At 38.5% G+C, this 12,500-nt stretch overlaps 1 protein-coding gene across 1 annotated transcript in view; it reads right to left on the bottom strand.

Moving 5' to 3' along the window:
• LOC138000645 (tolloid-like protein 2) overlaps positions 1–12,500 on the bottom strand; it is a 62,059-nt gene that overhangs the window by 19,198 nt on the left and 30,361 nt on the right. Inside the window, exons 4-5 of the mRNA XM_068847203.1 lie at positions 8,832–9,200; positions 5,436–5,453 (exon numbers count right to left, since the gene is read on the bottom strand). Coding sequence (XP_068703304.1) covers positions 5,436–5,453; positions 8,832–9,200 — 387 coding nt within the window. The remainder of the gene's footprint in view (positions 1–5,435; positions 5,454–8,831; positions 9,201–12,500) is intronic.

Below are 12,500 nucleotides of genomic sequence, written 5' to 3'. Positions count from 1 at the left end.
AGAAATGCATGGCTGTATTATCAAAAAATCATCTGTGAATAAACTTACTTCTGCATTTTCGGAACCACAAGAAGTATCCAACTGAAAAAGGCTTTGAAAGAGCAATAAGCTGAAATCTGGGAAAAGTGTGTCTTAACTCGACTTTAAACACTTTAAAATTGTGGTTTGCTTTGTTTAGATGAGAATTTGAAAGCTAAAAATTGATCATGTTGGTGTGAAAACTTTATCGACACAAATAGGCCATTTTACAGTTGTTTGCTTAGCGACCTAGCCTATGAATGGCTGCGAGGCTGCCGGTAACTTTTTATTGATACAGACCTGAATGCTTTTATCATGTAAATTGTGTTGCTGTAATTCTAAGGGAAATGGGAATTCATCTTCAACTTACAGTGGCAAAACGACTACTGGCAGCCATTTTGTCCGTCGAGGTGATTATCGGCTGATAATCCGAGATAGCGAGCCAACAAGAGCGTGCGATTTTGTATAATCACCTGTGTATTTATACTAATATGTATTATTTTCCCAATAAATTGCAGGATGAATTTGATTTGTTTAAGCTTGGAGATTTTTCAAGTATCACTATATGAAACAGTGACAGAAGTCCTCATATGGAGGGGTCCCCTCCCACCAATGTTGTTTTTATGCAGACATGTGACCAGAGTGATCCAGGGTCTTCCTTTTCTCAAGATTGTGCCATTTTTTCTTTATAACACATTCGAGAAAATTTTTTTCCGCCACATTTTAAATGTTAAATATCGGTACTTAAACTAAATTTGTTCTATCATTTCAGAGCTTTTTCCATAAGCAGGCAGGAAACTGTGGATAGGTGGCAGCTGTGATCACAGCACTGACCCAAACAAAAGAACCTGGTGTGAGCTAAACAAATGGTGGTAAGAGGCCCTATAGGCGGCTGTAGACTTAGTCCAGGAATTATGTGGTCGGACCTGTAACTAATTACAAAAGAAGCTTAAATTCTCATGATTAACTCGTTAGAAATATCCTATACATGAACATACTAAAAGTCTCTAAAGATCCAAGCATGGGAACACCTCCAAACAGCACCAACAAAATAAGTCCCTCTTTCCTACAACATGAAAACGAGGCTGTCAACTGGAAGTTGCCGTTTAGCGCTTTCTTATTGGTATAATTTGAGCCGATTTGCCAAAACTAAGAATCTATTCTTAAGAACAATGATTTTAGGGCTTTAATCGTGAGAGACCTTTCCACAAAATATATTTAAATTAGTGAATTATTAAGGATCATTTAGAGCCAGCAGTGAGATCTTATTTGCCAAAATATTACAAGACATAAATGCTTAAGGCTCACGACAAGAAAAGTCCTCTATCATCACCAGAAAGCTACCCCTTACTTCAATTCTACATGTGCTACATAATACATTGTATCTATAAACATGCTAGTCTTCCAAATCTTCACTTTCGTAGTCTACAGTGTTCAAATAATTTGTGCACAAAGACCCTTTGCATTGGCCACAGACAAGGGAACACTGCATACCATTCTTGCAACAATTGCACCTCATACCGCTAAAGTCAGACAAATGGTTGCATCTGATTAACTGGAGAAGCAATTTTTGGGCAGGCGGCAAGTCTGTTACAACAGGAAATACTTGATAATTAGTGACTTTAAAACCCAGTCCTCCATTGACATGCCTGCATTTTCTCCCCGCCACTGCTTTACCTGTACATGTAGGTAGACGTGTAGGCTGTGAAATCAGGCCACTGCTGCTGTTGGGGACAGATTCTGTGACTCGATAACAGATTGGTTGCAAGTTTTTTCACAGAAGTAACGTTGACATCTGATAGAGTTAAGACCTACCCCTGGTTTACCACCGAAAAGTGATACAAGTACTTTTTCGCCTGCAGTGACAACGCCAGAAACAGCAGAATGACAGCTGAAGATCGACGTTGGCGTGCTCTTTCAAGTAAGGTACATTCTCAAGTTTCTTCAGGGCTGTTGCCTTGCCAACTACATAGAGGCGCAATGTTGTATTGCATCCGGTGCCGGCGTGAAGTAAACGGAGATTTCTGCAAACTTCCTTACCCAGCTGTTGTTTGACTTTCTTCATATGCCAGACTCAGGCGAGTTTGCCTTTGGCTCTAGTCTAAAATAGAGATCACATCCACCTTCGGAAGCATGATAACACAGAAGGACTAGCAAATCTGTGTCATCCCCAATTCGTTCTGGCAGACTCTACAGCGGTTTTGACTATAAGTAGGTTGGCGCCACCATTTGCGAGGGGTGTTATGCATCCTTTATTCTGGAGAGCCTCACTTAGCATTAACAGAAAGCGTTGTTTGTTCTTGGGATTCGAGAGACAATCATCCTTCTCCATCGTTATAGACATGCTTTCTGTAAAGGTGATAGGGGAAGCAACCTTCCCTAATGCGCGCCTCTGCTGCTTCATAGCTTTAGTTGACATTTCATCATATCCCTATCCACTATAGCTCTCCCGTATTTCCTACGCATGTAAGTGCAATAAAAGTCGAACACTTCCTTGTAACGTGAATGGGGAGTCGAAAAGAGCCGTGGGCTATGTGCAGAGCTCGTACTGAAATAATTTCTCAAGTTGGGAGTTATCACAGGCGATGATGAGCCGCTTAAATACAAGTTGAGCGTGAACTTGTAATTGGTCATTGTCAATCATGGAACATGGAAGTGATTTGTGAGACGAGACCTCCGGCTTATCGTCCTTATCCGAGAAGACTTGAAAGTCTAACCATTTGCAGATGTCATTACAAAGGCAGCACTTTCTCCTCAGTTATTTAAAGACCCCGAGTATTGGTCCGGCCGGAGTCGAACTCACGACCTCCTGCATGGCAGCCCGGTGCTCAATCAACTGAGCCACCGGTGCGCGGTGTAATCTGTGGCTAACATTATTTATTGATGATAGCATCTTCTCCCCGACCCTGTGTCAGTATTGACATTACTATCGGCGTTTACACCATTCATGACGTTCCTTCGGTTATTGTCAGTGTCGAGATAGAAAGGGTTGTGGGTGGTCACTGTGTTCTTCATATCTCTTGTCTGTCTTCCCTTAGACACACATATCTTTGTTCTGTTCTCCATTGTTAAACTTAACTCCCGTCAGCTCTTGTATGATGTTGTTTGTTTCGGCGAAGCAGGCTTAGATAACAGCCAGAGAAGACGCCAGAGAATGAAATTCCTTCAGTGTATTGGAAGGGAATTAGTCTCGACTTTTTAGTTTTCAAATTGAACTGAAGTGCAAGATTTGCAGGACGCATGCTTTTTTTTATTCCATAAGTGGGTAAAAACATTTCCTTTGGCGGAAAAACTTGCCAATTTCATAAAATTTGATGCGATTCCTGGACATTTTGCTTTAAGTTCTGAGGGAAAATAAATGAATTTACTATTGAGTTCAGACAAAAAAGAATATTACAATGTAAAGTACGAAGGGATGAGTGAAAAACGGATTTTTCCCCGAGGTGAAATTCATTACTTGCGTCAAATTACTTTTAATATATAATCTTGGAACATGACATAGCTGTTACATTTAGTGTAAAATTTTCCTTTTTGCTTGTGGAAGACACAATTCTTCGCTAAATACTTCACTCAGATTGCCAACAATCGACGACATTTTCTAAAGTTTTTACTTCATTTTCCTGATTGAAGAGTCTTATAAAGAATAATTATTGTATTAAATCGGTCTATAAATGCACTTCACCAGGAAAAAAAAAACAATAAATTCTCTCAATCTTTGCTAGCCCATACTGCACGTGGCTTTAAACTCAAGCAAAACAGCATGCTCACAACAGAATCTGATAGTAAATGCAACCTCGTTTGCATGGTGGGTAATATAGGGCTCTAAAACAACTCGTTTTTTGTCAACTTCCCCCAAACAGGATTTTCGGGGACTTTTGAAATGTTATAGAGGACATGTCCCTGGACCAAAAACCGTTATAAAACCTTCTTTTGCAATTAATGGCAGGTTGATCGACTTTTGACAACAAAAGGCCTGGACTAACTGTCGGCAACAGGTTTTTATTGAAAACCAGGCTACAGTCATTTCTTACATTTTGATTTAGATGTTGACAGATGATTTAGTTTATAAGAAAAAACTGTAATCTTACATGTAGTTGCACAGTGGTGGATGCCTTTAATACTAACTTACAATAAATCCTCTATTGAGCCCTGTAGGAGGCTAATAATATTTCAAGCATGGATGAGGTTTGAAGGGGGGGGGGGGGGGGGCTTAAAAGGGATAAGGGATGGGGTATTCAGTTTAATTGAGCAAAATGCATTACCGGTAGCAAAAGGAAAACCAAGAATCAGAGTAGAGTTACGGTTCCCTACTTCCTCTTTTGGACCAGGGCAAAAACTGTCTAATATGGAGATTTGAGTGATCTTATTCGCACTGTACGAGTTATTTGCAACTTTCTTTAATATTTACTAGCAGGAACCAAATGCGAACTTCCAGCACGTGAATAAACCATACTGGATCAGTCTACTGTCATGATTAATTATTACATACAATGTACATTTGTATCATTTCTTGATTTGGCTACGACGAATAAGTGGGAGGGGGGAGGGGGTTTAAAAGAGAGGGGGGAGGGCTTAAAAGCTTTCTTCCTCTGAAAAGGGTTAGAGGGGGAGGGGCTTAATAGAGGATTATTTACAGTATTAATAATTAATGTCATTCTCCAGATTCTCCAAAGAGTGTATTTTGGGACAAAATTGCCCTACTGGTATCAAATCAGAATCAAATAAACTCAAACTTTACATTTAAACATTTAATTTGTTTAACGATGATATGATTTTTGGCACTTATAACTTTAACTACTGTTTAAAAAATGAGCAGCAGTGTTTTAATGGGTTTAAACATTCCACAAAAACCATGGAACAAAGGTTCAATGTGATGTGAAGATATTTAATAGCCTACAAGAGAAACAAGCCAGGCCTAATTACTATTCTTTATAGTGTGGTTTTCAATTGAGTGTCGAAAGTAATTAGCGAATTGCTTTGGTTTTGCATTACTTCACTCAGAGATTGGTTCAAAGTTCTTGTGCCACTTTTTCAACCAATCAGAAGTGAAACCAAGACCACTTTGTGGCTTGCGTGTGCACTTTTTCCCACGCTTTGTGTCGGCTACGTGTAATTACTTCGAGTTTTGATTGGTTTACTGGATTGTCTCCGTCCTTTTTGATTGGCCAAAGTAATTACTTTGGTTTTGGTTTTACGACACTCAATTGAAACTTGCTTTATAACAAGGAGTGTTTTATCGGGTTTAAAGCTTATGCACGTGACACTTTATCAATGTTCTGATAGGCTGTTAGGCTCATGAATTTATTGATGAATTTTTTAAATGTTTTGAAAAACAAGGGAGAACCAAAGAGACAAATTCATAGACCCACATTAAATTTAAAAAACTGATTTCACCAAACACATGTACATGTACATACCTGAAAGACCCGAAGAAGCTGGTGGTAAAAAAAGAAAAACATTCTCTGTTATTATGTTGACCTGCTACCTGCTATGGCGTGCCTTTCCAGTCAATATTCAAACAGCTTTATTTTGCAATGCATGTATTAAATTTCTGTGTCATAATTTTTATTTCTTTTCAATGTTTTTTTTATATGTGTTAAGAACATTTTTTTTGTTCGCTTTATTTTTATTCGTTCTATATGTGTTTTTATATTTGTGCTGTATTTTTTTTTTCATTCTAATTATTATTAAAATATGCAACACGTGATCGCATTACCGTAATTCACATGAGTCATTTTCCGCCATTTTGGCCGCATGCCTTGCGGCTGCGGATGCCTTGCAGGTTTTCCCTCTGTCAGGCTATAAACAAAAATTTGAAAGAATATGACCGATGTGCACGATTGAGATTTGACACCGCTGGGTTGTAAGTACTGACAAATGGTCGGGTTTCCTCTCGATAAGATGAGTACGGTAGCCTTGCCTTTCAAGACGGGCTTTGATTCGAGAATGTGCCTCCTCAAATGTTATTTTTGAAGAGTCTGTTCGGCGAAGCCTACTAGCCTCTCCGTTGTTAAAACCCTTCTTGACACCTGGCGGGTGACAAGAGGTAAAATGCTTCAATCAGTGTATTGGAAGGTTTCAGTTGGCACGGCTGGTGATATGTTTTGATATGGAGAATAGATTCTTTATGGAATCGTTTTCCTTTGTATACTGTTTTCAGTCTAGGAAAGTGATCTCCTTTTCTCAAATTTAAGCGGTTAACTTTATCGTTAGGTTGAAGTTGTTAGCTTGTGGAATGAACAGGTTGATTTCCTTTGTATCTACGTCCCATATTGAGAAAACGGTATCGATGAAACGTTTCCATGTTGTTGGTTTAACTTCGCTCTGGCTTAACATTTTTGTTTCGATTTCTGGGTGGTGGACACAACAATTAATTTCCTCAAGTCCATGGACTACCCTGATGGACTAATCTAAAAATACTATTTCGAACTTATTGGTCTACATATACGCAGTGTCCCCTGAGTAGTCTTTAAGCCTAAACACCCATTTTAATTAAACGGCGTTGATCAACACTGTTTAAGTCTAAGCAACCATTCTAAAAAGGTTAGCTTTCGATAATTATTGTGATGGTCAATTAGTTCATGTGCAGTGAGACCGGTACAATTCCTGGATTTCGTCGCATATGGTCGTGCGGAAGAAAATAAACAAGGTACGTGCAATTAATGTAAGTGTATAATCATTTCAGTTCTGTCAATAGTACTCATTCGAAATACTGTTAGTACTTTTTAGAGGAAGTCCATTTGGGAAGTCCATAGCGGTAGTACATGGATTGTGGGTCAGTGTTTTGTCCACAGAAATTGAAACAAAATGCTATAGCCAAAGTAACGTTAATCCAACAAAATGGAAACGTTTCATCGATGGAGTTTTCTCAATATGGGACGTAGATAAACAGTAAATCAACCTGTTCAATCCTACAAGCTAACAACTTCAACCTAACGATAAAGGAAAACTGTAAAATGAAGGTTTAATTCATAATTATCTGAAACAACAAACCTATAAAAGGGAGGCCATGTAGGTCTGTCACATTCTTTCATATTTTTGGTTATAGCCTGACAGAGGGAGAGTGACCTCGTTGAATCCAGCCAAGCCGCAACGTTTTTCAGTGAAAAACTAGTCCATGGCTGCACGACATGCAGCCAAAATGGCAGAAAATGATTCACATGAATCACGGTAATGCGATCACCGTGTTGCATACTTAATTAGAATGAAAAAAAAACAGCACCAATATAAAATCACATATGGAACGAATATAAATATACCGGTATTTACATGTATATTATTGGGAATACATATAAAATATATCAAAGCAAAATAAAAATATATAGAAATGAAATAAAAATTACGGGACAGAAATTTTACACATGCATTAAAAAATAAAGCTGTTTGAATATTGACTGGAAAGGCGTGCCATAACCTGCTACATGTAAATTTCAATTTCTGTTCATACTCCCCACCATGGTCAGTTTATCTCTTACATGTACACTGCAGTTTTGTTTGCTTGTTTCAAAATGTACCTGGTAAATGTAATTTAATGGATTCAACAACAGGAGAGCTCATTATTTTGCCGGTTGTGGTCAGTGCATGCACTGTGACTTCCTGTGCTTGTGTACGTACTGTAGGGCATAACCGAAGCATTGTTAAAGTAATGAAGGGGTAGTTTCTAAAGAAACTGTGGTGCTGCGTCGGTGGGGAAGTAGTATACAAAAATTTGGTTTATCAACGGAGTTGATAATGTAAATTGACCACCGTACAGAGATTCTAAAAGCTTTTAGAATCTCTGTACGGTGGTCAATTTACATTATCAACTCCGTTGATAAACCAAATTTTTGTACATTGTTAAAGTAGTTGTGTAGCAGAAAACACATGCATTTGTACATGTAGCAGTTATTTCTACTTCCCTCCCCACACCCCCTTTTCCACTGTTTTTCAATTATTGCTGTCAGTGATGGGTGCCCTTTAATAATCTCTCGTGCTGCATTGGGGCTCATGGTTGGGTTGCCAGGATTTGCTAGGAATGGGAGCATGCAGTCTCCATAGATCTAGGATCAGCTACATGCAGCTGCTGGTGCTGCTGGATGTTTCACCCAACTTTCAATACCACCAGAGTTTTTACTTGTTGTTTTATTTCACTTTATGACTTTTTTCAATGTGGTTATCACCATCAGTCAAAAGCCAGGGCTGTACATGTAAATTAACTACGGTATCAGTTATCTGTTAAAAAAGCAGGCAAGTGGTAGTTGGGTAAAAAAAAAAAAAGCCTAGGAATCATTGAGAGCCACACAGTCATGTAAATGCAAAATGGTTATAAACAAGATTTTTCTAAAAGTTGCTACGAAAAATGAACAATAATTCATCAAACGCTTGAAATAGTTGTCACTTTTCAAACTCCGTTTATGTTATAATAAATAGAAAGTTCATAGCTGACATTTTTATAGAACTGTAGTTTTTCAAGGGCAGTCAGAATCTCAAGATGAGCAATTTTGAATACTCAGTTCAAATTTCAAAACTACTTATCACATGTGAAATAGCTTGACTGTAATAACATCCCAGCAGATAATTAAGCAATCTGTCAACTGTTATCTGTTAATGTAAAAATCCTAGCTTTCTGCACAAACAAAAGCAGTTACAACAACTGGCAGCAGAGTTGTCAAGAACTTTTAAATACATGTCGTTCATGGCAGTATTGGAAAGTGGAAGGTTTGATATAAAGAAACTGATCGTGACTGGTACATGCATATGGTCGTCACAAGGAAGTCTGTTTGGAGAAGACATTAACAATTATTGATACATGTATGTAATTTTTTTTTTCTTACCGGTTGTCAGTGATATTCTCTGATAAGTAGCTCTGAATCCTTTTCCGCCTCCAGAACTGTCTGTGTTAAACACCAATCGCAAGCATCTATCAGGCGAGTAGACAGTGAAAGGCGTGTAGCTATTTTCAGAACAATATTTTCCTATAGACTGTCTGTCACATCCAATGTAAATTTCCACATAGTCATCATTATAGCAATTAGGCATGTAACCATTGACATCAAAGCTTTTCCATGTAAGCTTAACTCCATAACCAAATGTAACACGGATATCATAAGTGCAATAGAGGTTATTGGAATAACTTGATCCATAATAATTTGGTGATTTTATTGTTCCATAAGATCCGGCAAATGAGGTCTGGCCACAGGAAGCTAAGATTTAAGGATATCCAACATTAGACAAGTGGCCTCAGATAACATGATAAAATTAATATTAACCCACACGAAATTTTGGGTATGTTTCTGGTTTGTCTGAGGTATGTCTGAGGTATGTTCTGTGTGGCTCTAGTATGTTTTAGAATCTAACCCAAAGGTAAGGGGTTCAATTCCCACCCTGGTCAGAGTTTTTCTCTGTCCTTGTGTGGGCCCAGTTCCATCAGTAGGGCTAACGCTCACATGGTTCATATGGGATAGAAATCTAGCATTTCACGTTACACTACACTCTCTTCAGTTAATTCTGTTTAAAATATAAGTGCTACACGGCCAACGTTTGTTTAAACGTAACCTTTCCTTGTCTAGTATGTTTTAGGTATGTCTTTTTTCAAAACATACCAAAAACATACATTTTTAAAGGGGCATTACATACCAAAAACATATCTTAGTGACATATTATAAAAGTAGGTAATCAAATCATGATTCATGATGGTATATGACTCATTTCATATACCATTCATCATTAAAAGTAGGTAAGTTGTTAAGAGAGAAATGACATACTGAAAACATACCTTACAGACATACCAAAAAGGTAGCTACGTACATATCTTAAAGCAAAATCGGAATACAAATTGGTGAAGTAAATGATTTGGTATAAAAGTGGTCATATGGCGAATTACATGCATAGGATTGACAAATGATTCGTTCTCGAAAATGCTGTCACCTTTCAATGCCGAATTAGTGCCTGAGAAAACGGTTGATGTTTCTAAGTAAAGGGAGCCAAAATGAGTCTACTCTTCACACACTTAAATTGTAATAAACTGATACGTTCACTGATTCAGAGGAATCAGGACTTGCATCATTGAAGTATATATAATATATTTTTATTTATTTATTTCTTTTAGTTGCCAAGAAAGAGTAAGAGACGCTTCCTGAAGAAGTTCTTTGATGGAACGTACAGTACAGCAGGGAAAAATGCAAGCTTAGCAGCGAATTCTGTGTCCCAGATGTTTATGGTTTGATGTATTAGAGAATTACTTTTTGCAGGCTTGTCATAGTTTTCTGGTTTACCTGAAATCTATAAAAGCCTTTTTTGTATTTAAATTTAAAACAATCTTGAACCCAATCCAAAGATTGTGATCTGAATTAAATGTTCAGGTACATACAATAAAAGACGTAACTAATGTGAAATTTGTATTCTATTTTTGTTGTCTGTGAGCCATGATGGCAACTGTAAGGTTGACAATTGATGTTTTTTTTGTAGTGTCCACCACATTTCTGATTTGCTGGAATATTATTTTAAAGGAGCAAGATACATTATAACCTTGTTCCGTGTGTTCCACATGTTCACAGTTATTTAAAGCTAATTCTTCTTGATTTTCCTGACCTTGTTCAAGAAAGTTCCAGCTATATATAGTAATGGAGGATAAACATTTAAAGTAATAGACCATTTTTCATTTAACTTAAAAAGTTCTATTCTCACATCCTTGTTTCGACTTCTTTCCTTTCAGTGTAGCCTAAGTAGCTTTAAATACCCTTAAACAGAGCACTGATGGAAAGAGGGGAGTAAAATGAGCTCACCGTCGGCTTCCTGGGAGAGTACTCTCTAGAGAGTAAAGGAACTTCCGACGTTAAATAACGTGTACCTTTACCTCGCCGCAGTGCTAGAATGTGTCTAGCAGGACCACAACAGATTGCGGCCTCTTCAACCTTGCCAGGCTGCATGCTATGTCAGAGACAATGATGATCTTAGTGAGGGAGCTGCTTTATGCAGACGACTCAGTTCTGGTAGCTACAAGCCAGCACTGAGGACATACAGGAGATTACTGATCTGCTTGATGAGGCTGCAACTTGCTTAGGACTGCGGATAAATGCAACCAAAACTGAGCTCCTTTACCAACCGCCACCACAGCAGCAAGAGCACGAGCAACCTGTTGTGGAAGTAGATGGAGAGGCATTGAAGAATACTGACACCTTCACCTACTTGTAAATGGGTAGCACCGTTACTAACAAGAACTTGTCTGATGCTGAGATTGACCGCAGAGTTCAGGCAACCTGCAAAGCATTTGGGTCTTTCCAGGAACGTCTCTGGTTGGGTCATGACGTCAAATTAAACTCTGCTCTAAGAACAAAGTCTACCACACTGCAGTGCTACATTACACTATATTCTACCGAAATGTTGATCCTCTACCACCTATGGCAGATCATGAACATCAAATGACATGGCAGAACTCTAGATGTGACGGTCTTGGAACGAGTTGCGAGTGTGGAAGCCTTGATTGCTGCAGTCCAGCTCCGCATGACTGATGATTGCCTCCCTAAGAAAATGTTTTACAGAGAGCTAGTGGATGGGAAGCGGAAGTGTAGCGGTCAAAAACTGTGGTATAAGGATGTGCTGAAACACCACATGAAGTATACCGAGGTTGATGCTGATGCTTGGGTACAAACAGCCTCATCCACATGAACATGGCAGAATGTCTTACACCAAGCAATAAAGAGAAAAGAGGAGAAGTGAGAAGCCGACTATCTATCTCCTAGTGCCAGTGACCTCAGCTGTCACAAATGTAAAAGGTACAATGTAATGTAGATGAGCCAGTCTGGCAGCTTACCTACAAGCATCCAAGAACAAACCAACAGGACTTACTCACTCTCTCTCATCTATTGCGTCTACATCGAAACCGATGGACTGCCGATGATGATGATGATGATGACTGTGCTTCCTATCAAGTTTTGTTGAGCCAAGGTCATGGATAAGACCTTGCATTGTGCACTTACCTGATTGTCTTTTTTAATCCAAGATGATTAATTATTAACGATGAAATGATATCTGAAATGGATCATAATTATGTGAACTGCGGATATGAAATCAAGTGAAGCTATGATACTAGCAGTTATGAATGCATTTTTTGCAATTGCGTAAAGAAGCCTGAAAAATTCAGGACTTCAACGGGGTTTGAACCCATGACCTCGCGATACTGTTGTGACGCTCTAACCAACTGAGTTATGAAGCCACTGACGTTGGGAGCTGGTCATTTGTGGGTTCTAATGTTCCTGTGAGGAATGAATCAACGATGAAATGACATATGAAATGGATCATATTATCTGAACTGCAGATATGAAATCAAGTGAAGCTATGATCGCAACGGTATTGCAAGGTCACGGGTTCAAACCCCGCTAAGTCCTGAATTTTTCAGGCTTCTTTACACAATGGCAAAAATTGCGTTCATAACTGCGAGGATCATAGCTTCACTTGCTTATTAATTATTGTTCCCTAAAGTTCAAATTGTCTTCACAGCAACA

Source organism: Montipora foliosa, chromosome 4 (assembly GCF_036669935.1).
Source record: "Montipora foliosa isolate CH-2021 chromosome 4, ASM3666993v2, whole genome shotgun sequence".
Taxonomy (NCBI): domain Eukaryota; kingdom Metazoa; phylum Cnidaria; class Anthozoa; order Scleractinia; family Acroporidae; genus Montipora; species Montipora foliosa.
The sequence above is the reverse complement of the archived record's forward strand: the minus strand, read 5'-3'. Positions and strand labels throughout refer to the sequence as shown.